Below are 27110 nucleotides of genomic sequence, written 5' to 3'. Positions count from 1 at the left end.
GGCTGATGGCATAGAGTTCTGTCTTTGGGTGGACTTAACAGCTTCCTTACATCGATGGGAGATGCAGCCCAAGTCCCCAGGGAATAGATGTGCGAGCACTTTCCTAGTACTGAAAGTTTACACACTCCTTACAGGACTAAGTATTACTTTCCCTTCATTACATTAACTATGCTTACTCTTTGTACACTGAGAAATCAAAAGGTAAAATTAAGAAAGATAAAATTATAAAATGATCATATAAGTCAATAAAGATGACATTCTTCCTAAAATACTAAGTAATACAAACTCCATGAATAGTAACTTAAGCCATTTATCCCTTTAAGAAGTGAAGTATATTGTTTCTACTTAAATAATTAAAGAGTGGCACTGAAAGGTTAAGTGACTTTTATTTTAAAAGGCAAAAGTAACTTTTACTTGCTTCAAAAGTAGAAACAAAAGGCTGTAAATTTAAAAAAGAAAATCTGGATCATTTAGCAAATAAACATATCTATGTGTTACAGTTTTTAACTATTACCTGAATAAATACACGCTTAACAGAAACATTAGGTTTTTTTAATAGTTTTTCATGAGAAGATAATTTCCTCCAGTGGAGATTTATAAAGACCATCCCAAGATAAAGACGTTTCTACTACATGCTTGGTTTCCACGATAATAAAGAAGAAATAAAATACATCAGTTTTGTTATTTGGGCCTAAAATTTATTATCTATCATTTTCTTCAAGTCTTAATGTTGACACACATTTCCAATGCTTAAAATTAAACTACGATCACATATTTTATTCAAATGATTACTCTGAAAAGATAAGTAACTTTACTCTGATTCAAAGAAAATAAGAGCATCATAGGAATTCTATTTTAAATTTAAATTTCTTTTAAAGTTTTATTTATGTATGTATTTATTTAATGTGAGTGTGTGCATGCGCTCCTGTGTTATTTGCATGCCCACAGAAACCAGGAGAGGGCATAGACAGATTCCGTGAAGCGGGCATTAGAAGCAACTGTAAACTACCTCATCTGTGTGCTGGCAACTGAACACAGGGCCTCTTTAAAATCAGCCAGTATTCCTAACCACTGAACCATCTCTCCAGTCTCCTTACCTAAATTTCTTAAGACTATTTCATTATTATAAGGCTAAAAAATTGCTCCTTAGATACAATATTTTAAAGACACCAATTAATTGGCTTCATTCCTTTCTAGTGAACTATATTAGAGTTCAAAATCTTAGCATTTTGCCAAGATGGAGAGTTTCAGATATCTGTTTGCTCTGTTCTGATTACCCTAAATTTACTTTACCACTTCATACTCTTGTTTAAGAACTGTTCTTAAGAACTTACACATCTCCAAGTTTCTATGACATGAAAATACTTTTTAACATTTCTTTGGCCTTGGCCTGGGCTTCTGCATCACTTTGGGTTCAATAAAAAAGGAAAAGAACCAAACACATTAATCCTCATCTTCTGTAGAGGAGGAAAACAGAAAGCTGTAAGAAATAAATGGATTCAATAGTTTCTAAGGTTGTGTTCTCAACGAAATAAAATGCAAATTCTGGTTTCTTTGTCCTCTTTAATTGCAAACTGTCATGACATTTGCAGGGCAAGGTGGTGTATGTAATATTTATATTCACATAATACACATATGCTTCCTATAAAATTCTCTTTCACATTGCTTAGAATAATATGGAAATTAAATTCAATTTATTCTGAGCTCAACAGATTTTCCTAATTCACATACCTGCTAAATCAGAAGTGTGGCGGTAGAGCTCAACACTGCTTTAACAAGAGTCGAATGCTCACTCAAGGCTGACAGCCACGGCCTTACGGTGAAGTTTTCTCTCCTGCCTACTAAGGATAAGCACTCAGAGTGCCATCTATAATAGAGGTTCTCAACCTTCACTGCAAATTATAGTCACCCAGGGGAGCTTTGAAACATTTCCAGTGCTAAGACTGTCCAGGCACAGCTGAGGACTGTTAAATCTACTCTCGGCGTCTCTAACTATTCTCTTCTTAAATCGTGGCCCTAAGTACTACAAAAACCAAGAGACACAAACCACTTAACTACACTCGTTACTCAGTTTCTGTGCTTCTGAGGCATAGTCTTCCATAGATTCAGGAATGGTGAGATTTAAAATCTCTTCAGTGACAAGTTAAGGCCTCCTTTGTTCAGCCTACTAGTGAGTTTATCTTGTGCTCTCAATCCTTAGTTGTTCTCTGAAAAACCTTCCATGAAAAAACATAGTAGAACCCTTTACAAAGTCTCCTGGGAATCCTGTTCAGAAAATCTGCACTTCTCCAGAGGTTTTCTCCCCCCTCAGCTTGAAATCTGAATTGCTATGCAACAGTTAGGAAATGGCACCTAGCAGATAGCTGCAGTCAAGTGACTACTGGAGTGTTAGGCTGCCTACTAGCCAATGACTGACTGAATACGCATACTGGGGAAGGAGTTGGTTTTGTGGTTTATAGAATAAGGATTCTATAATCCTATGATAGAATCAATTATTCTATCATAGCCAGTGCCAAGTACTTGTTTTCTTTTATCCAAATTCTTACAACAGTTTCTTTACTGGTATCTGCCCCTTAAGTCTCTCTTTTACATACATGCAGATACAATCATATGTCACTGAGGCTTAGTATCCTTTAGTGGTTCTCCTTGGCTCCAGCAGTGATTTTCAAAGGAGAGGTGTTATGTTTGCAGGGGAAGAAAGAGAAGCTTTCTACTTCAGCAAGAACACAGTTTGTTTCTGTGCCCTTTAGGAATTGTATGTAAGCTTCTCTACAATGGCAGGGCTTGAGAGTACTGCCTCAGAAAGTACAAGCTCCACAACATAGCTCAGAGGCTGCCACAATCCGGTCACTCCCTGTACATCCACTATCAGACTTCACAGTCCAGGAATACCAAGTTGCCCTAATATAGCCCCTATTTTACAGTTCAGTGCCCTGTTTTATTTATACTCTCAACTTTAAAGGCTGCCATTCATTTCTTTTCTATTCTGTAGCTGTCAGATAAACTCTTATTCACCCTCAGGTTCAGGAAAAACACTGACACCTCCAGGACTCTTCCCTCTGTGCTAATGCCCTAATTGGCCATTAAAATATAATTGTCTTGGCTTCTTCCCATAACAATCTTTCATCACTCTAGTTATTATACTTATTTATAACTTTCAACTAATTTCATGTAAATTAACAGTTTGTACCTTCTAGCCACTCCCCAAATCTTAAAATAGCCACAACCCACAAATGAATGAATAAATCTTTTATGGGTAGGGTGAGGACCATTTTAGGCAAAGGAAAAGGCATACTATCAGGGAAGAGGTTAGTTAGCAAGCAACTTTTTTATGTGTTTTGGAAAAGGACTAGGCCAACTGGCTAGAGCTTCTTAAGAGATACAGCAGAGTAGAACACCAAAGCGTGTCCTATCCACACTTAATACCACAGGCCAGGTATACGTCAAGGGCAACGGGAAGCCACCATGGCTTTAGACATGCGAATTGGTGAGCTCCTGACTAGCATTTCTTCTTCTTATTGCTTCTTCTTTCAATATATACTACAGATTAATATTCAGAGTCCTTCTTTTTAAAATCAAGTCCCCTTTTTATTAGGCTGTCTTTGATAATCCCCCACTGCCAGTAGACTTTAAATGATATTTAATGAAATCAGTGTTCTTTAGTAAAGGAATACTTTTAAATTTCCAATTAAACTATATTATTCATCACTTTAAAATATTTAATTATTTCATTTTATGTTTATGTGTGCAGGCCAAGGGTGTATATGTGTGTCATCTGTATGTAGGTACCCACAGAGGGCAGAAGAGGGCAGTAGATTCCCTGAAACTGATGGTCATGGGCCATCCACTATGGTGCTGGGAACTGAACCTGGATACTTTGTTAGCTGCTGATTCATCTCTCCAGCCTCACTTTTCATTTTATTTCTATTATTAAGTTCGTTAGACAAAAGAGTAACTGTGTTTTTATCCTTGTAATTCCTAACACAGAAATGCATAAACCGGCAACCATCACATTTATTAAGTAACTAGAAAATTATTCTGAATATGCTCAGGGGCCTAACCCCAGGATAAATAGCAGTTAATTTTCAGCTGTTTTGTACAATGTCTAACTGCTAATTACATCAATGTATCTAAAGATAAATATATCTTCAAGTTAATTATGCTGGAGTGTTTGAACATTCCACTATGACCGCCTTGCTGCCTACTCAAGTAGAATCTAGCTTTACAAACACTGAGAAATGGCTTCGTTGATTGAGAGCTCTGGCTGCTCCTCCAGACAGTCTAGACTCAATTTCCAGCATCTATATGGCAGCTCACAACTGTCTAACTGTAATTACATGGGATGATGCCTTCTTCTGGTGTGCAGACATGCATGCATACAAAACATGCATATATACATGAAATAAATTAATAAACAAACCTGTCTTAAAAATCCAAACCACAGAAAGCAGAGTTAGCTTTAAAAAGAAAAGAAAAGAAAAAAAAGAGCTAGGTTTACCCTGATAGGTTAAAAGAAACTCAGAAATTTGATTTTTGTGTGTGTGTATTTGTAGGCTTGCTACACCTGAGAGGGGCATGCTTCTTACCTCTACCATTTCCCCTCTACTCCTTAATTTGTACTTTACTTAGTCTTATCTCTTGGAGGGAAAAGAAAACTCAAGAGGTCATCAAACGCCCCATATGCCCTCTTTGAGCTGGGTTTGGATCAAGTCATTCGGGTTTTTTCTTGGACTCATGCAAAAATATAAATTTTATAACACTTAAACATCTATTTGGCATAATTTGCATGCAAGCAATTCACTGAACCAATTAGTTATTTTTCAAGGTGACTTTTTGGCAAACTTCTCTTTCAGCATTTTTCCCAGATATACCCTTCTGCTACATTTGCTATATTTAACATTTTCCATGTATATCCCTCAATCTGACAAGAAACACAGAGATAAAGAGGGCATTAGCATATGTGTGTGTGTGTGTGTGTGTGTGTGTGTGTGTGTGTGTGTGCGCACGCGCGCAGGGAACACACACACACACAGAGAGAGAGGGAGAGACAGAGACAGAGAGATAGACTTAATATATGAGTGATACTGGACTATTAAACCCTTCGCATGCGCCAGCAGTGCCTGGCTAAGGATTCAGCTTAAATTCTTTTTTTTTCTTTTTTCCAGCTTAAATTCTTACAGGGTCTTTTTGATAGATCTTTTAAACACAGAAATAAACACTTCTAAGATAAGCTCATTAAGTTTAAAACAGCCTTTTAAGATAATTTTAGCAGGAAAGTCAATAAATTCTCCAAGAAATTATCAATTATTCAGTAGAAGTTCCAAATTATCTTCATTATTCTTCTGTTTGAATAAAAGGTAAAGTATTATATCACAATCCTTCCATTAAAAATGAATTTTCAATCATTTCCTCTAATAAAATTAACAGAACATAAAACTTTTTTGAATAACAGATACAACAATGGTTCCATTTTTTTTTTCTTTTTTAAAAGACTGACTTAACAGTAGTAAAGTAAAACTACCTGTTCTCAGGGCATTGAATTCTATCTTAAATGTGTCATTCAATTAAACAAATTTCATCATTCCTTTCTTGGCTCGATGAAATATTTTTCTTTCTGGCTCAACTATTTGTTTGCACTCTCTTTTACTCATTGCTCCATATGACCCACAGAATTCCTTGTTTAAGTGGCAAATATGACAATATTGTTAACCTAGTAAGTACTTTCCATGACCTGGATCAGTTAAAAAAGTAAAGGCAGACATCTCTCACGGCCTTCAGAGCTCTTGATTAGTTGGCTGCTGCTGAGTCTTGCTTTCCATTTTGCAAAAGCTCCAAACATTCTACTATTTGCTAAGTGACTCTGGACGATGTTATGATTGTTCTTCCTTTGTTCCCTCCTGGTAAGCTATTATTTGTCCCTTAAAACATGAACAAGACACTTGATATTTCTGTAAAGCCACTTTCTGATATTTTCTAATATAAACCTAAGCAACCTCAGGCAAGAACTCACTTAAAATGTCCCTTGTAGTTACAATAATAATTTTTAAAACATGATGCAGTAAAATTCATGTAAAATTTAGCATTTGAAAGTAAATAGTTCATTGGTATTTGGTACGTCCAGAACACTCTAACACTAATCACTGCATGTTAAATGTTCATGACTTAGTTTTAGAAAAACCACTTTCATGTTGTGAGTAGGCTTATAATGTAGTATGGTTCTTAGGTGTCCATAGTACCAAAAAAGAGTGGAAACCTTCAGAAGTGGGGCCCAGTTGGAGGTCTTTGGATTAGTGAGTGCATGCCCAAAAAGGACCACTGACTCCTTCATCCTCTTCTATTGCTTCTCAGCCATGAGGTAATCAGTTCGGCTCTGTTACACTTTCTGGCCATGATAGCCCAGATGCAATGAGGTCAACTGATTAGAGTGAATCCTACAAAACTATGTGCCAAAATACCCCTTCCTCACTGAAGGTTAGTATCTTAAGTATTTGTTATATAAATAAAAAGTGGACTAACATGATAATCACAGGGGGCAAAAGATGGAAAAGATCTTGAGAATATATGGAAGAGTCAGATATTTTAGGATCAAAGTTTATAAATTGCTTTTTTCTGCAAATTTTTTTGATAAATATGTATTAGGAATTACTGTCTGGTATGGTGGTACCTGTAATCTTGGCATTTAGGAGGCTCAGTAAGGAAGATCTTGAGTTTGAGGTTACTTTGGTTTTACCAAGTAAGTTTGAGGACATATCTATATATAAAAGAAAAACAAAACAAAACAACTAATAAACACTGGAAGATACATTTCCAAACAAAAACCCTACTTCAAAGCTTACATTAAAGTAAAAAGAGTGATAACAACATAATAAATTATTTAATATTTTAAAAGGTGACAAATGCAAAACTAAACGAAAGCCACGTAATTAGATCAGAAGTTGTAGATAAAGTTACTAAATCTAGAGCCAAAGAAAAGTAAACTACTATAACTGTTTTCTGTATTCACTTATTAAAATAATATCCACAAAGGCTAAGACCAAAAATTAAACTGTTATAGAAGCACTGAAGATCTATTAAGGGACAGTTGTTGCCAGCTAGTCAAAAGAATGTAATCTACCTCTAGATAAAAGTCTCGATCCAGCTGGGCCAGCCGATCACCTGGATAAGGGACCACCCATCCCCAAGGCAGGCTCACCTTAGGGCATGCTAAAGAGATAGGTGGAAAAACAACCCCTTTAATGAGACAATGCCCTTCCCAGGGCTCACACTCTCTTACTCAGCCTCTAGAAACCACCAAGAGGTTTGGCTGCGTCGCCCCACTTTCTGAGTTCTGACTCAGAAAACCCTAATTTTCCTTCTCGCCCTCCTTCTCCTCTTTCTCTTATTTCTTTCAGATACTGACCAGCCCCTCAGTTTGCTTTTCCTGGTACTCTGGACTTACTCTTTCTCTAACCATCCTCCCACCCCCAATGTGGCTGCTGCCATGTAGCTGCCTTCCATGCTGGCTTACTTCAAATAGACTTTTTCTTTCTCTTCTCCATCTTCCTCCTCCACATGACTGCCAAGATTTATAGCTTGCCTGCTCTGGGAATTTTCTTCTAAACTCTAATACAATTGTCCTAAAGCTTCCTTCAGTGTGTGCTCTTGAATTATTTTATCAAAAAGATTAAGAAGCTCATGAAGGGACCCAGATGGGACTCCCCCAAATTTTCCAGTACCAAAATCAAAACCAGATTATCCTACAGAAGTTAAAAGGAATTTTTTTTTAAAAAAATGTGGTACATACGCACAACAGTGTATTATTCGACTATGAACAAGAAAGAAATTCTTTTTTTTTTTTTTTAGGACACAAATGGAACTGGGACATTAAATGTAGAAAGACATACACTAAATATTCTCAGTTATATGTGGAAGTTGATCTCATTTAAGTAGAGAACAGAATGGTGGTTACTTGAAGCTGAGAAGGATGAAGGTAGAGGAGAGAGAAGGGGAGAAGAAAAGAAGTTAGTTACATAAGGTGCAGCTGGTAGCAAGGATGACTTTAATGTTCTATAGCATAATAGTATAACTATGACTGACAACAATAAGTTATAAATTTTAAAAAACTATTAGAAAACATTTGAATAAAAAGATTAAAATTTTGAGATGTCAGACTGGCTAATTTCTCTAATCTAATCATAATATATTATACTATAAACTATAAGTTCACTATAAGTATTCACAACAGCCTATTAAAATTTAAAAATTAAGCCAGCTATGGTGGTGCATGCCTTTAATACCAGCAGAGGCAGGCGGATCTCTGTTGAATTCCAGGCCAACCTGGTCTACACAGTGAGTCCAGGAAAGCCAAGGAAGGCTACAGACAAACTCTGTCTTGAGAAAACCAAAATAAATAAATAAATAAAAATTTAAAAATTAAAATTAAAAATCTAAACTGAAAGCGGAGAAAGATTATGATTGAAAATACATTGCTAAGAGCTGCCCTTACCAAGTAAATGGTATGTAAGTTGCAGGTGGAAAAGTGAACAATGACATCTGAGAAAGTCAATGCTTGAAGTAGAACAAACGAACAAAGTCTAAGATCTTGAGGCAGCAACAGGCCTTCATGCTGTTGTGAGCCGCAACCATAAAGCTATTTTCTTATTACTTCATAACTGCTGTGAATCATACTGTGAGTATCTGTGTCTTAGGAAACCCTGTGAAAGGGTCATTGCCCCGCACCCCAAAGTGGGAGAGGTTCGAGACTGAACTCTGTGGTACTCCCACCTGGAGAAAATGAATTTATAAAGAAGACTCAAAGAAACTACAAAGGGGAAGAAGAAAGGGGGCGGGGGGGGGGGGGGAGGGGGAGGAGTGCAGCCAAGTGAAGAAAATGGCTTTTCAGGAAGAATCATCATTAAAGAGAGGAAAGGCCCAGGAGTGGCAGCACACATCTGTACGCTCAGCACTCAGAAGGCTGGTACAACAGTATGAGTTGGAGGCAGCTTAAGTATCTAAATTCAACCAAGCTAGATTACAAGGCGAAGCAGTGTTTTGAAAGGAAGATGAAAGAAATCTGGGAAAAGGAGAAGGATGAAGAATGGAGGAGCAAAATGAAGACAAAAAAAAAAAAAATAGGGACAATGAACTTAGAAATTCTAAGTTTTGCAAAAAGATTAGAAGAAAGGAGGTATAAATGAAAGGTAATAAAATTTGAGTTGTTTTAATTGATTTTACTGTTTAAAGGAGGAGAGAAATCCTAGCACAGTGATGGGAAAGATCAGGTAAGGGGGAAAATGTGAAGGTACTTTTCTTATTCCTTGACCAAATACCTGACAAGAAGAAACTTAGAGAGTTTGTTTGGCTTCCAGAGTGAAGGAGCACTGTCCATACAGTGGGGAAAGCATGCTGCTGGGAGCACAAGGTGGCTGCTAAGTTGATGTCCATGGTCAGGGGGTAGAGAAAGAGAATGCTGATGCTCTGCTCACTCTGTCCAGAGCTTAGCCCACAGGAAGGCAGCCTACATCCAGGGTGGGTCCATCCCCAATGCCCCCATTAACCTTCATCCCCACTCCAACTGCAGTTTAACTTCTTTGGAAATGTTCCACATCTACCTGTACCCATAGATAGATGCAGGTGTAGGCACAGGGGTAGGTGTAGATACAGAAGGTGGGGGGGAGTAAGACAGAAGGAGAAGGCGGGAGGGAGGGAGGGAGGAGGGAGGGAGGGAAGAAGGGAGGGTGGGAGGGAGGGGGGAAGGAGGAAGAGATACAGAGAGGGAGGCAGGACAGAGAGATTTCTTCACTCCATAGCAACTTCTAGTCAGGCTCAAGTCCCTGGAACCACTATGGCTTGGTCCTGGTTCTGACCAGGGCTCTCTTTCTGAGCAAAGCACCTCACACCCTTGTTAACATGGACAGGAGCAACTTCTATGGCCATAAAACTCACTATAAAAATAAATATCCTTCCTTCAGAAAAGCTGTTTCTGTCAGATATTTTTGTTAGACAGATGAGAAGAATAACTCATATAGAAAACTGGTACCAGGAAGTGGGTTGTTGCTGTGATAAATTTGGCCATATGGCTCAGAGGTTTCTGGAACTGATCTGTAAGAGGAAGGAATGTGGAAGAGTTTAGAGGTGTGGGCTAGAGAAGAATAAAAAAACTAAGAGACGGACAGGATTCTACACTCTGATGGGAGTGTAGAATTTCAGAATGCCAAGGGAAAGATGGGAAATGAACGCCATGCTCACATGGGTTCAGGAATACGGACTCTATCTGGGGCTGGACAAGAGACCACTCGCGCTACATTCTGGCAAAGAGCCTGCTCCATTCTGCTTGGGTATTGAAACCGGAGTGAGGCTGAACACTAAAACCCCAGGCTACTGTATTTGGCTAGTAAGGCTAGAGGGTGGTGATTGGTTACTAACCTTTATACAGGCTTACACTGAGAATTTTGAGGGGAAAAAATGGAACAGAAAGGTTTGAGAAATGTTAACTTTGACAAGCAAAGAAATATAGACACAGTTGAGGTTTTGAAGAGAATGGATAGACCATCTTCAGACAAAGCCAGGGTTTGTTAGACCATTGAGAGTAATTGAAGTGGCGCCCCAGCAACCCTGCTGGAGTACGGAGACCTAGGAAAATGTTTTCCCTAATTTAGTCACCCACATGCTTAGAGGCTACTGCAATTATGAAAAAAGGAGGATCTCAAACTGGCAGCAAGGCATAAAGTTGTCTGTCATGCACTTGTACTAAGGGCTTTTACCAATGTTCCTGAAAGCCTGTGGCCATGAAATGATGGGTGGTGAGGTTAGATTCACTGGAAGAAGGCCCTTTACAGGCCTCTGTAAACCTTTAAAGGTAAAGCCTAAGAAGCAATAGAGATGTAGGACATCAGGTATAATAGGAACACGGGCCGCAAAAAGGAAAGCAACAAACACTGATTGAATCAGCCAATAAATAAGCCAGTGTTCATGTATACTGTCAGTAACGTAGTGTAGGGTGGAGCTACCCAAACTCAGTGGAGTAGACAAGATGCTGCCCTAAGCCTCAGATGCGATATGGAGCTACAGGGGTTGCTATCTGTTCTGCTGTGTCTGGCCTTTCTTTGATCTGATCTGTCCTTACTCTACTCCCATTCCTCCCCTCGGAAAGAGAACTGTTTTCTCTGCCTTGTATACTGGAGGTACATACCTTGGAGTTTTAACGCTACAGGGGCTCACAAGCAATAAATTGACTTGAAGCAGTTGTTGAGATAAAGATAATGGCCCTGAGCATTAAAATCAACGAAATATGAGTGACAAGAAGAGAAGGGGCTTGGACTTGGAAGGTGACTACTACAACAGAAAGTTCTAGATCATTTTAGAGAAAACGGGGGAGAATATCAAGAAACAGCCATAAAAAAGAGAATATAACTAGTCTAGGCAATATGGCATGATGAAGGCTGTTAGGAGAAAGACAGCCACCTCTTGGCAGGATTTCACAGAAGACATATCTTCAGAAAAGACTCTGGTTTTCATGGGACCAAGAAGCTAAAAGATCCCTAAAGAGACAAAGGTAGGACAAAAACAAAACAGCAGTTGTATCCTGAGTTGCAGCAACAAATGAATTGTCTCAAGAGAGGGGGACATCTGAGTGGAAGATAAGGTCAGAAAGTGGGAATATACAGACACAAAGCAAGAGTTAAATTTGGGAATGAGAGTTCTCAGACATCTAAAACTACATATAAAAGCTATCCTAAGAAGATAAACAGGCAGAAGATGTAACTCAGTGGTAAAGTACTTGACTGTACACAGGATTTCCTCCCCCAACTCCTCAAGACGCATGTGCATACACCCACACAAAGAGGAAAAGGACATATGATACTGCTGTTGAGGAGAAATGGGACCCAGAGTTGGGTACTTATGGTGGTCTGAAGAAGAGCAACTCTAACTAAGATGGTACGTAACTGAGCAGGAATTTGTTAATGACGGGATATATCCTTGTATAGCTACTGGATACAGCTTGCTTCTTGTTGTTGTGCTATCTATTCGTAAATTACAGTCCTGAACTGAATAAAATGCAGGCAAGGTCAAAAAGATAGCAAAAATAGTCTGCTGATGTCAGTCCTTGCTAATACTGTGATAACGAAAGACAACAGAGTAACAGAATAGCTTGGTTTAAACTAGCATCTTCAGTTATATTTTTATTCAAACTGGATAACTGGAAATCTTTTGGGGGGGGGAATCAAGACAGGGTTTCTCTGTGTAGCTTTGGCTGTCCTAGACTCACTTTGTAGACGAGGCTGGCCTCGAACTCACAGCGATCCGCCTGCCTCTGCCTCCCAAGTGCTGGGACTAAAGGCGTGTGCCACCACACCTGGTGGAAATCTATACTTCTATATTTGCTCTGAATTTTTCTTATTCATCTTAATGAAACAACACATAATTCTGAAAGGCCTGGCCTTCAGTGAAATAGTTAAATTTATTAATAATTAAATATATGAAATAGGGGGGAAGAATTTTATTAAGCAAGGGAAATTTTTTATTTAATTATTAATGTATGAGTGCTCTATCTGTACGTATACCTGCATGCCAAAAGAGGGCATCAGATTTCAGTATAGATAGTCATGAGCAACTATGTGGTTGCTGGGAATTGAACTCAGGACCTCTGGAAGAGCAGACAGTGCTCTTAACCACTGAGCCATCTCACCCATCTGAAAGAAATTTTTCAGTACAACCAAATTCTTTATGGATATACTTTAGCTGGGCTCTTTCAAAAGCACTGCTTATTAAGTAAAAGAAGAAAACTAAAATCACTTCATTATTACCTTGTTTTCATTAAATTTAAAATGATGGGTAAAAAGTGACAGAGATAAAGACATGAAAGGTAGAACAGAAAAAAATGAAGAAAATATAAATGAGAATCAAGAAACACTCCCTGTTCTATCCTTCTGAACAAACATTTTAGGAAGAACACCTTACTGAATGGGTTTTCTGCCCACTTTCTAGTCCTTCATGTAGAAATCACTATAATTACTAAGTCATTGATTCATATATTTTATTCTCTTTATCTGCCATTGTGTGTCTTCTTTACCAAGACCATAGTCAATTTTTATGCGATAGAAGTAGATTTGGATGTAGAAGGATTTATATACTAAAACAGTTTGAAGAAGTTGTAAATAGTATATGAAAAGTTTGAAAGAAAATCTCTCTTTCCTGGTTTCTCTCAGTGATTCTCAACCTTTGGGTCACCACCGCCGTTCACAGGGGTCACCTAAGACCACCAGAAATATCAGCGATTTACATTATGATTCATAGCAATAGCACAATTATAGTTATGAAGTATCAGTGAAAATAATTTTATGGTTGGGGGTTCACCACAACATGAGAAACTGTATTGAAGTGTGGCAGCATTAGGAAGGTTGAGAACCACTGCTGTAGAGGAATAGAAAGTGTCCCTAGAACATGATGTTTGTGTGAGTGACACTCTTTGTGCCTCAGAGCTATACACTCTCTGCTTATGGCAACCCTGTGGGCTTCAGGAAGCTGGGCGTTACAAAACACATCAAAACAATCTTCTGCCTTCCCCTGCACAGATACAGCAGATGTGCAGTTTAGACTTCATGTGGATCCTCCAACAACTGGAGTGGGGACCTTCTCTGACTCTGATGCTTCCCTTTGGTCCAGCTCCCCTAACTAGGCTGCCTTGTCTGGCCTCAGTGGGAGAGGATGAGCCTAGTTCTGCAGTGACTTAATGTGACAGGGTAGGATGGTATGCATGGGGGACAGACTGGGAGGAGAGGAAGAAGAGCTGCAATTAGGATATAAAGTGAATAAATAATTTTATGTAAAAAAGAATAAAAATTCTTTTGGTTTCCTTTAAAAAAAAGATTTGGTTAGTAGGGACACTGATTTAAAAAAAAAAGTTGGGTGTTTAGTCTCTCTCTCCTCTCCTCTCCTGCCTTCCTCTCTCTCCGCTCCCCTCCCCTCTCTCTCTCTTTCTGTCTCTCCTCCTTCCCCTGAATACCCATTAGTATTTGGGACAAACTGTTCTTTTGCCTTCCATGCAACTAGAATTCACTGACCTACAGAAATGCTCCTTTTATCCACTGTCCTAAGGACTACAGTTATAGCTTCCCCTTGCTATTGCTAGCTCATGGGTACCTCTCTACACTTTGATGAGGTCCTTATTTTCCTGCACTTCTTTAAATTGCCAGTTTATCAAAACCTTTCAGTTAATCTGCAGAGTATGCAATCTGCTTTCATTGGGTTTGTCTTACCTAGGGTTTCTACTACTATGACAAAACACAGTTACCAAAAGTGACATGGGAAGGAAAAGGTTTATTTCAGCTTACAGTTTCCAATTATCCTCCATCACTGAGAGAAGTCAGCATAGGAACTCAAGTGGTAGAAAGCTAGAGGCTGAGGCAGAGGCCGGAGAGGACTGCTGCTTACTGTCTTGCTCCTCATGACTTGCTCAGCCAGCTTTTTTATACCTCAGGACCACAAAGCCATGGGTGGCGCCACCCACGGTAGCTAAGCCCAAGAAAACATACCACCGACTTGCTCAGCAGTCCATCTGGTAAGGGCATTTGCTCCATTGGAATCTTTCTGCCAGAATGACTCTACCCTGTGTCAAGTTGAGTAAAACTAGTCAGTACAGGCGTAAACTGATATAATTTAGCACCTCTGGACCATTTGCAAGACCAGGTTTCAATAACCTAATACCTTTCCACTCTAAATTTATCAACTCAGAATAATTTTTTTTTTTTTTTTTTTTTTTTGGTTTTCTATCTAAAATCCAGCCCAGTCTGTGGAACTTGCTACTTCACTGCGGCAACATATCATTATGACAATAGCACCCATTAGACTGCCATTTATGGTTGCTAGAGCCTATATTTATATAATACAACTTTATCAAAATACAAATAAAAGTATATAATCTCAGAAATGTGCTTTACAGTGAGTGAGTTTTGCTTCGTACCTCCTTCTCCCTGTTGAGCAACACTAACTGGCTGTCCGTGAGGATGCAGTACTTCCTCTCCCATGATGTGGTCTCGGTGTAAGGTGACTGACCACACGACAGACGATGGGTGGGTGGTCCTTTTACATCTGTGTAGCAAAAACAAAACAAAACAAAAACAAGTTATCAAATCATTCTCATGACTAGTATACCAGTATCTGAAATACAAGATTCTCTAATGGTGAATTAATACAAGTGATTCTAAACATGACTCTCAGCGATAAACTAAAATTACTCTTTTTTCCGAAGATTTATTTATTTATTATTATGTATACAGAGCTTTGCCTGAATGTACACCCACAGGCCAGAAAAGGGCATCAGATCACATTATACATGGTTGTGAGCTACCATGTGCTTGCTGGGAATTGAACTCAGAACCTCTGGAAGAGCAATCAGTGCTCTTAACCTCTGAGCAATCTCTCTAGCCCTTAAAATTACTATTAAAACTACTGTAATGGAGCAAAAACGACATGGTCCTACAATCTGCAGAGAAGCTCAAACATTCCAAGAAGAAAACTTACCACAAACTTGATATATTAATCAACACAGTATTTATTTTAAAATAATGGGAGGCTATTTCAAAGCTAAGCCAATATCACTCAAAATGAAGCAGTGGGGATAACAGAGAAAAGAAGAAAACAAAAATTTCTAGTCTTTGGATAAAGAGGATTTGAGATTAGAGTTAATCAAGAATTGAGTGAGCAAAGTTAAGAGCTGACTAACTACATCTACAAAATGGTTTTGGACTAAAACTATAGCACTGCATTACCACTAGAGGCCAGTAAGGTCTTAAAACACATCAAACCGATTTCAAGGAAGAATGGAACAATGTATTGCTGCCATGCATCTTGGAGATGAGGACGCCTAACATTACAGCAAAATATTGGAAAATTCTCATGTCCCAGCAGATGACTAGGACCCTTGTTCTTCTAAAATGTTTTCATATGAACTGTTGACTCATTTCTATTGTGAAATGAGGAGCATAACTTAATAATAACTATATGTTAGATGATTAAGTAAAACATTTTGATATGCCTTACATATATTAAACGTTGTTTCGCCACAAGGATTAGTTCTTTTTATGAATATACAAAAGCAATTACTTCAAATACCTTATTTGTTCCTATGAAGATATGCTACAGAACAGTCCAAGCTTATGACAGAAGAAAATAAATATCCACAAAGGCCAGGCAGTTGTAAATCCCAAATGGCAGACATAACTGGCTTTGACTTCAATAAATGCAAATGATTTCTCTGCCTCAGGTTGTAATTATCCAAAATATGCAAAATTACAGACCAATATGTGTAGAAAGCTACAACTCAGTAATCAAAGCGCTGAAGTTCCCACCTTCCCTCTTAAATTCCCCATGTGTTCAATATTACCTTCATTCCCACTCCTCTGACTTAAATTCCTAGCCTCTATAAATCTATTTAAATGTCTTATTTTAGGAAACTCACCAATTCCTTCGAAAAATAACTCAAAGTCTAAGAACCAATAATATCAAGAGTTTGGCTAGAGACAGTACTGATTCACAGGAATTTACTGCCTTGGCCTCTGTTTCTCTTTCTATCTCTGGCATTTACAGTCTTCATTCCATACCTATAGCTTTCCCTTCATAGCCTAAGCATCTTTATTTAGTCTTATAACTGCATCTTAAATTATCTTAAAGTTTTTCAAAATTAGTATGAAAACCTTAAAATTATTTTTCTCCCCCTAAGCCCACCTCACCCCACCCTTCCCCAGACAGGGTTTCTCTGCTCAGCTCTGGCTGTCCTGGAACTTGCTCAATAGAATAGGCTGTCCTTGAACTCACAGAGATCCACCTGCCTCTGCCTCCTGAATGCTGAAATTATTGGTGTGTGCCACCACTACCAGACTAAGAAATAAACTAATTAATCCTTTGGATGTGTAATATTATCTATAGTTAAAAGTTATGTCAAAACTAATTACAGTCATATGACTCCGACAACTGAATTATATTTTATCACAGTGTAAGCTTAACTCCAGGATCAAATATTAAGACAACTTAGAGAGAGATAGGTCTACATTAAGTAGAAACATGGTGACCTACACAAGTTAGCCATGTATAACCCAAACTGCCCAATGTACTTTATGACTGATACTAAAGTCAGATGGCACTCTGACAGACCTCAAACTTTAAAAATTAGAAATTGAGACACTGTTTTTATGACATAGTCCATGTTTCTTGCAGAAAAATAAATCTCAATCAGTACTAAACTTAAGAAAACGTAAATTATCTGTGTGATCCTGAGTAATTTTCTGAGCCTCCCAACATTCTTCCTCTGTGAAGCATGGACTTTACTCTAGACTCTTCATGGTACTGTGAAACAAGACAATAAAGCACACTGGTCCCTAGACCCTTAGCTCACTGCTAAACGTAGGATGAAATAGGATGTATTTTTAAAGGTGAGTCTAAAATGCCAGACTGGTGAGCCATCCCAGAGGCCAGCACTGTTTATTTTTTAGCTATTTGCACCAGTTTTGGTAATGTTATGAATTACATGAAGAAGACAAAGAAGTAAGTGATTAATTTTGTTCTGTTTAGTATTTCTGGATTAAGGCTTAAGAAATGCTTACAAGCCAGGCGTGGTGGCACACACCTTTAATCCCAGCACTAGGGAGGCAGAGGCAGGCTTGGATCTTCATGAGTTCAAGGCAGAGTGGTCTACAAAGTGAGTTAGGAGCCAGGCGTGGTGGCGCACACCTTTAATCTCAGAGGCAGGAGGATCAATGTGAGTTCGAGGCCAGCCTGATCTACAAAGTGAGTTCAGGACAGCCAAGGCTACACAGAGAAACCCTGTTTCAGAAAAAATTAAATTAAATTAAATTAAATTAAAAAGTGAGTCTAGGACAGCAGGGATACACAAAGAAACCCTGTATCTCGAAAAACAAAGCAAAGCAAAACAAAACACTTACAAAACAAACAACAAAAACAATAAAATCCCCAATGTTTTAAAGAAGTCTTTAGGTTTCTCAGTCATTCTACCATGTCCTCATTCCTCTGGCTGACTGACAGCCAGGCGGCAGGGCCTGCATGCCGAGAGCTGTGAACAGCACGCTCAGGCTTCTGCCCTACTTCACCTTAGTAGTTTCACCCATCTTCATTTTTTACTCTAGTGACTTATTTCTAATTCTGACTTCCAGTTATTTTTAGTACCTAAAATTCACTAGAGAAAAGCATAATAAACGTACAAAGAAGACTCTTAACAGCAAAATTAGAAACAATTTTAGATTTGCTGCGTCCCACTCCTGTGAGAATACTAAGGACATTACATGCTGGCCTCATTACAAAAATTAAATAATTTTAGAAACATTAGAAAGAACCCAAAGTAAATGTCTACAAAAAGCACTCTAAGACTAGATATTACCTTGTAGCTTTAAAAATTATCATGTTTTTATATCAAGATCTCTTGAGACTGAAAAACTACTGAGACAATATTTATATGTGTTATGTCAACATGTATATGTTAGAAATTAAAATCTACCACATATTGATATTAAAATGCATTTTAAAACTATTTTTAATAAAAATCTGTAAGAATGGCACTGTTTTTACATTTTTAAAAAATGTTCTCAGATTAGCTGAATACAAGACAGCTCAGTTCACTTGCTTCTATACCCAATTCGTAGCTTTAGTTATTTTGGTTGATATATGCGAGAAAATCAGGACTTATATATGAAGGTTGAAATATCAGTAGTATTTTAATAGTATTTGCAAATAATTATGGGCATTCTTCTTCAACATAATACCAAAAACTGGTAAGAATTTTGAGAAGAAAGTAGGGGGAGGCAGTACAACATGGAATCTAAAACCACAGCAATGAACTTTTCATATAGATACATTAAAACTCATTGTTGTAGGGAGCTGGAGAGCTGGCTCAGCAGTTAAGAGCACTAGCTGCTCTTCCAAAGGACCTGGATTCAATTCCCAGCACTGACATGGCAGCTCACAACTGTCTGTAACTTTAGTTCCAGAGGATCTGACACCATCATACACACATACAATCAGAACACCAATGTACATAAAAAAATAAATAAGAATCACTGTTCTCTATATTCTTTCGAGTAGCTCTTTTTATCTCATGTGCATAAGCTTATAAACATTATGTGTTGATCACTTAGAAAAAAGTGGTTAGCTGGGATTTCAAATCTTCCAAATGTCATCAAACTTCACAATTGTCTTGCTTTGATCAGAAAAGTCTTTGAATTCAAGGAAGCTGCCAAGCTCAAGGTAACAGATAGAAATTATCCAAAACTATAGTTTTCATTTTGGTCGTAAGTTTTTCTCTAGCAATAAATCCTGTTGGTTGTTTCCCCTGAAATAACAGGATTATGCCTTTCCTTTTCCAGGAAATGTCATAATCTGTTGTAGAATGCTGTCCTCTGAGCCTAACAGCCTGGCTCTTAATCAGAATAATTGTGACCACTGTCAAGAGACTCTTGAGATAGGGCTTGTTGATACTGATGCTTCCTCATAGGAGAGGAGCTGAGGAAGGCCAATGAAACCTCACCTGAGATTCTGGCAACTTCCCTGTGTCTCCTAGCTATATGTATGAAATTCTGTCCTAATTGCACATTGTACAGAAAAATTGTACAGAAAAAAGACAGGGTTAACAGAAAGGGAAGCTGCACTTACGAGGCTATGGAGAAGTCATGATCCATGCTGGTTAAGACTTCCCAGTGCAGCTGCTTTGGGGCCTTAATGCTCCTGCAAGTCATCACTTATCCATGTACTATTAGTAACCCCCAAAACTCTACGGTTCCCTAGGCTGAGCACTGATGGAACTATACTTTGCTTTGTTGTTTGGCCTTTACAAGGATGTGGTAGGTGTCATTGACATTTCCGCAGAAAGAAATTTGTGCAACTATTATTCTGTTTTTTGAACGCTTTTGAAAATAGCATTAACTTAGAAAGGGGTCCTGGGACTACAGAGTTCCACAGACCATACTTTAGAAACAACCACCACTATGGTAATAGGATGGAAATGGGGATTTTTAAGAAAGCCAAGCCATATGTTGTAAAATCAAGTGAGTGAGTAAAAGACAAGAGGTTTTGACTAATGGGAGATGAAGATAATGGGCCAGTATGGAGATGATAAGAATCTACACTAGATTGGTCAAAGTGGAAATGGTAAGCATGATGTAAGTAAAGCTTATGTGATCCACACTTGACAACAGGAGTCAGGACTGGCAGTTCTCTTGTAGGCTGTGGTGAAAGAATAGCACAAAGGAGAGGAAGAAATAGAAGAACAATGAATATAAATACAAACTGACAAATACTCATTGAGTAAATTATGTAACTAAGATTCTGCTTTAATTTAAAAGAGAAAGTACAACACAGTTTACAAAAAGGGAATAAAAACCTAAAATGGAAGCCCATTTAAAAAGACTGAATATAACCCATTACTTCCAAGTAATTTCAAAATAGCAATTAAACAGTGGGTCATTTGGTCTACAGTAAATCTAAACCTCAAACTCTGGGTTCCTGCAAATGCGTAAGTACCTGACAAGAAGTTAATCTTATCTTGCATTAGCCCTTCCTTCTAATGAGGCAGAAAGAGTGCCATGGAATCTCACATGAATGAAGATGAAGATGCAAGTTTCATTAGGCACAGATAATGCCTAATAAAATGTAACCTTCCCCTCGTACTTATGGAACTTAAAAAAAAAAATCACATAGAAGAGTTAGTCAAGAGATGTGACTGAAGGCAAAAACAGAGGAGTGGAGAGAGGAAAGGACAAACCTGAGGTCCATGCAATAATGCAAGTAAACAATCATTTCTTAAAATTCACAATAGTTGCTTCTAAATTAAATTAAAATTTACATGTGGCCTTTCCCCTCAAAAATTATAATTAGGATGTAACCGATAAAGACCCACTCTAAGTTACTGCCTTCCAGAGTAAGCTTTAAGAGATTTACAGAGACTCTTCTGGGGAATAGAAACCCTAGCATCTCCACCAATCTCAATGCCTTTTCATCTGCTCTTACTGCACAAAAACAAACAAACAAACAACATCCCAACACATATCCACACAAACAAAAAACAAACCAGTTTAGGAGAATTTATCTCTTTAGGTGGTGACTTTTAATATGCTACTAATGAAATACAATTCAAACAAATAACTATGATAAACTGTTGAAGCAATGTAGATCTACATTTTCATTTATGTGTGTTTTTATTTTCATACCAGACCTCACCTGGCTTAGAAAATGGTATATTCTTATAAACTCTGAAATTCAATAATCATGCTTTGGGTTCTAAACTCAACAAACAAGAAATTATATTAGGAAGGCTCAGAATTAAGGTGATCATTATAGAAGTAAATATAATGGAACAGTTTTAAAAACAGAACAATGCTACTTAAATTAGCTTAAAATATTCATTACTTTAAATATATAAAGAAATATATTTCTTTTTACCCAAATTTTCAAAGTAGCCCTAATCAACATTCATAATTAATGTGGTTAGTAGGCCAACTTACAAGATACATTTTTAGAAGCAATTTTCCCTCTGATAGATACTAAATTCTCACAGCTTTAAAAATATGCTCTATCTCTGATCATATTCTATAGGCAATTTTCCTCCACAGTGTTAAGAACTGAACTTAGGGCTTTGTGCACATTAGGCAAGTGCTTTATCACTAAACTACAATCTCAGTCCCTAGAGATGACTCTTAGCAATGGCAATCATTTCAGCATGCTGCCCAGGAGCAGTCTACAAGATACTCAAGATAGATGACCTAACCATTTTAAATTACTGTATTCATGGTATCTGCTTACAACCTACTTCAGGTACCATCAATTCAGTCTCTTATTATACTTATGTTAAAATATGCATATACTCATGTATACATACACATGTGCAGGTACACTTGTACGCATGTGTGTGGAAGCCAAAGAGTGCCTACCTCCATTCTCTACTTAACTTTTAGGTTACGTTTATCTCTCTGTGCCTATGTACAAACACATACACATGTGTGTGTGTGCCACAATGCACATGTGGAGGTCAGAGGACAGTTGGTCCTCTCCCTCTACCATGTGGGTCCCGAGGATTGAACTCGGGTTGCCGGACATGGCAGCATGCAGCTTTACCCACCGAGCCATCTCACTGGCACTCCATCTTACTTTTGAGACAAGGTGTATGACTAAACCTAGTCTCATTGATTCATTATGCTAGATGGCAAGTGAGCCCCAGGGATCTGCTTGTAGCCCCATGTCCCCAAGTACTGGAATCACAGACACATGCAGCCAAGGATGACTTTCATGTATGTGCTTAGAATTCACACTCAAGAGCTGCATGACTGCATATTATTGATTGAACTATCTTCCCCCAGCCTTCACTGTGTTTTATTCTTTTTTTTTTTTAAAGATTTTATATCTTATTTTAAATTATGTGTGTGGGAGTTTGTTGAGAAGGGCAGGGCACATGCACCTGAGTGTCGTGCCGTTTGAGGCCATAAGAGGCTTTCAGATCCTCCAATCAACCTGAGTGTTGGGCACCCACCTCTGGTTCTTGAGAAGAGCCATGCCTGCTCTTAATTGCTGAGCCATCTCCACAGCCTCTCTTCTTTATTCTCAAAGCACAGAAAGAAAAGTCAAATCCATTCAGGCCATTATTTTTTTTTTCTTCGTGACTATCTACTTTCTAATCTATTGAAATGTCAGGAAATACCCCATTACCAGAACACTCAAATTTTGTCAGAATAATAACACATGTTGCCTGTGAATTTTGCTTTGTCCTGACAAACAATAAAAGTTTGGGACAGCCTATTACACGATAATTCATACATATCAGTGGACCCAATGCATTTAAACAAAGTTCCATGAAACTTAAGAAAAAGACATTAATGATAAGCCAATACACTCAAGATATAAATAAACCAAGTCAAAATATTTGTTTCTACTTTACTGAAAATTCACTATGAGATGATACTATTTACAAACCCATTTTAATTTACTTCTCTACCAGTATTTGAATGCTGGTATCTAGTCAATTAAGTCCCTATGCTCACCATTGCCCTTCATAAGAGAAGGAGGGGGGAGATGAGGGAAAAGGAAAGAGAAGGTAGAGATGAAAAAAAAAAGGGAAAGAGGAGAGATATGGGAAAGAGAGGAGACAGGGAAGACAGGGTATAGTATACTTCTTTCTGGTATTTCCTTAGTCTAACATTTGAAGTCTCGTGGCTTCACTTTCAGTCTCAGTAGGATAACTCAGCATAGAACTGCTAACTCTAACCACAAGAACAAAGGAGTTTCCTAATAACAAGTATTAAGTACTGTGAAGGGAGAACTGAGAATAATTCTCAATTGGGCGTGGTGGAGCACTTCTGTAATCCCAGCACTCAGGAGGCAGAGGCAGGCGCATCACTGTAAGTTCGAGGCCAGCCCGGTATACAAAGCCAGTCCAGGACAGCCAAAGCTACGGAGTAACCCTGTCTTGAAACAGACCAATCAATCAATCAACCAATCAATCAATGATGAAGAAGAAAACATTTCCCTGAACAGCAAAGTTTATTTGAATTTCTGATTATCTATGTATTTTAAGATAGCTGGACTTTGAAGCAATTCCTATGATGGTCTTACCTTGCTTCCTCCATATCTCTCCTTTAGCTGTGCACTATCCCTGATCATACATGCTACCAACAGCAAACAGGCAGAGAAAAGCTCACACCTGTCTTTCACTTCTCAGACATGCGTTAGAAAGATTAAGTCCCATAACTCCACACTGGGTCAAGTACTGCTTAAGCAACTATATGTTCTTGATAACTAAACTGAGTTTATGAATGATGTCACCATCAAGAGGATACATGACAGTCTATTGTAGTCTGTATTTTAATTGAAATAGATCAAATACACCTATTACTCCTATTCAATCTCTTAAATAGAAAAACAAAATACACAAAACAATCCGTTTATATTTAACTCTAAAAGGGAAAAACAATCCATATGTATTTTTTTCAAGTATGATTTGTGCTAACTTATACTAGTCTGGTTGTTTAAAATATGACTAAGATGTTCAATTATTATTAAATGACCAAAATTCAGGGTTTTTTTTATCAGCCATTTGTTACAGGCAGAAAAATGAGCTATATTAAGAATCTTGAAGGCATGTCACACGCATTCATTTTATTGCATTTAATGCCTCTTCTTATATTAATATATCCCACACTTGTCTCTATTTGAGCTGAATCTCAACATTTTTCTGTAGGGGCAGATGCTGTGGGGGAAGGTTAGAGCTTGTAAAGGAATGTGATTCCTAGTGGGGGGTGGGGGGGGAGAGTAAGTAGCTTATCACTGTTGAGCTATCAATATCAATGTCTGAGCTTTTAAACACTGGCTACCCAGCCTGCACTAACAGTACCTCTACCTAAAGAAGGCAGTCAAGCTGTTATGGTCTGGCAATATTAAAGATCTTTGAATGGCTCTACCCCTCTCTGAAGCACAGTGCCAACTGAAACAAAATTTGTATGCATCTTTCCTGATTGCAACCTGTTTGAATCACAAATCACTGTGTGCACAGTGAAAATAATAACAGTTTTCTTTGTGGTGTGATAATATCAACAACAAAATCTTCAAGTAAGAGAAATGGAACAAGCACCTACAACAGAAGGCTACGAAGTAGTAAAAAGCACCATTCAGCTTTTTCTTTGTGATGTACAAAGTAAGTATATAGAACAGACATTTTTCTTAAACAAACTCAAGCCATTTCTGAAAATGTGACAGATGGCAAATCCTAATACAACAGGAGTAAGTAGTCTATGATTTTAAATTTGAAAATAACATTTAACAAGTTCACATAAAATTGTTAATTTTCCCAAAATATTGAATATCACTAATGTTCTATATAACTCATAAAGGTTTCATATTGAAATGCCCACACAAATTCTTTTATGTTTAGTGAATGTGTCAGTAGGGATAGTTATAGTATCAGATATAAGTTCCCCTTCTACACTACAAACATTCTATAAGATTAATTGACAGTACCAACTTATTAAACATAGATAATGAATGTTAACAAACACTAAAAATTAACTTATTTTCCAAACTAGCACCATGACTGGGGTTGTCTTTACTTTTTCTCATGAACAAAAAATGCATATGCATAGTACATAAGGACTTCTGCATGGCCAAGGCTGTATCTTCTGGTTTTCTGCCTTTGATATATCATTACTTTACCTTTTGATCCTCTCTTCACCGGAGGAGCTCTTCCATCCTCCTACGCTTACCTGCTTGTCCATTATTTAAGAATACGGTAAGACTGCAAACGAGTATGGTAGCTCATTCCTGTAACCACCCTCTTAGGAGACGGAGGCCAGCTTCAGCTAAACAGTCAGTTCATGATAACCTGAACTATAGAGTGAAACCCTATCTTGGATGGATAGATAAACAGGCAGACAGGCATTACACCAATTTTTAAAATAAAATTATTTTAAAAAAACAAACAAGACAAACACACACACACCTTTAGGGAAAAGAGCTGATCTAGACTCTAGGAGAGTGCACCTAATACATACGCCTTTTTCTCAGATTCATGAACAATTTGAGGTTTTGAGGCCAATACACATGTGTATGGGTTCATTTTAGTAATACTTGATCTTTACTAGTTATTTAAAGCCAAAAAATTCCCAGTCAGTAGAGTAAATGTTTATATAATGAAGTTTAATATGAAGATACACATTCACACTAGAGAATAAGGAAACAGTGAATATAGAAAAGAAATGATGTGTGAAGGTCACAAAGGAGAAAAAGTAAAAATAAAGTTGTTGTGGTTTGAGTGAGAATGGCCCCATAGGCTCCTATACTTAAAAGTGCCACTTGGTCAAACTGTTTGAGAACATTCTAGACCTTGCCTTATAAACCTCCACCGCTCGCTTACATCTTTTATAATATCCTAACTAGCACTGCTTCCTTGACTTCTGAGAACCATCATAACAAATTAGTAAATATGAAAAATGGTACATGAGAGAGCCTCTGACTTCTATAGTCAAATTGGTCATAAGTACCAGAAGCCAACGATATGTAAATGGCATAAGAAGCGAGCTCTTAATCTGTAGAATCCATGACAATGGATAGCGGTGTCCAGAGACTGTAAACGTGACTGTTGCTCTCTGTCTCTCTAGCTCTGTGTTTCCCTGTCTGTCTGTCTGTCTGTCTGTCTGTCTGCCTCCATCCCCCCCACCCCCTCCAATATTAGAAATGTGATAAACAGAAATCATTCTTCCTTTAGCAATTCATAAAACCTTTCCAAAACTATTTTCTCAATTTCCTTCTTTTATAAAGGAGTGGCATCGTGGTTGTGTGTCTAAGTTTAGAATTTTAAAAACTGATTCAAAGTAAAGGAATGTTTTACTAAAAGAGGTTTCTTAAAATATGTAAAGGCCACGTATGGTGGCATACACCTTTAACCCCAGCACTCAAAAGCAAGGTAACAAGATTATTCTAAACTCTAGGCTAACCTGGTCTACATAGGCAGCTCTAGGATAGCTAGGACAACACAGAGAGATCCCATCTCATAAACAAACAAACAAATATAAAAAAGATGTGACACATAAGCCTATAGTTTTAGGTGTACTCATGTAGATGTGTGAATATATGAGTTACTTACGCAGGTAGAAAATAAAACTTTTGGAAGAACTGAAAGTTGATGCCTTGTGAGCAGAGGTTAGATAGAGGTGGGATGTGAGTGAGAATAGGAAAGCTAAATGTTCTTCATTTTATTCATATACTGGTACATCAACTAATTATATTTAAAATTAAACTTACAAGTAACATTATCTACCTTAATAGCTAGGTCAACAAATTACAAAATGGTTAAATGGAAACTCCAAATTATGGCACTTAATATCAACCTCATGGACAAAAGAAGAAAAAAATTTAAAGCCCTTAATATCTCTATAATTTCACTTCACTACCATAATGCAAAGTATACATGATATAGAAATCCTAACTCTATATGAGTTTTTAGACGTGCAACCTCGCCTATTATTATTTATAACAATAAGACTAGGTCATTCTACTTAAAGAACATAGAAATCAGGTTTGTTTTTGTTTTTTTTAAGTTAAGGTAGATGAAATTACACTTAAAATCCCTGCACTTGGCAAGGTAA

General features: G+C 37.7%; 1 protein-coding gene across 5 annotated transcripts in view; it reads right to left on the bottom strand.

Annotated features, from left to right (window-relative positions):
* Positions 1 to 27110, bottom strand: part of RASAL2 (RAS protein activator like 2) — a 261261-nt gene that overhangs the window by 133126 nt on the left and 101025 nt on the right. For all 5 annotated transcript variants that reach the window (XM_084789182.1, XM_084789183.1, XM_084789184.1 and 2 more), the window contains exon 2: positions 14942 to 15069. In XM_084789182.1, coding sequence (XP_084645308.1) covers positions 14942 to 15069 — 128 coding nt within the window. The remainder of the gene's footprint in view (positions 1 to 14941; positions 15070 to 27110) is intronic.

Source organism: Acomys minous (genome assembly GCF_964271855.1).
Source record: "Acomys minous genome assembly, chromosome: 1".
NCBI classification, from domain to species: domain Eukaryota; kingdom Metazoa; phylum Chordata; class Mammalia; order Rodentia; family Muridae; genus Acomys; species Acomys minous.
Note: the sequence above shows the minus strand (reverse complement) of the source record. Positions and strands in the feature narration are given on the sequence as shown.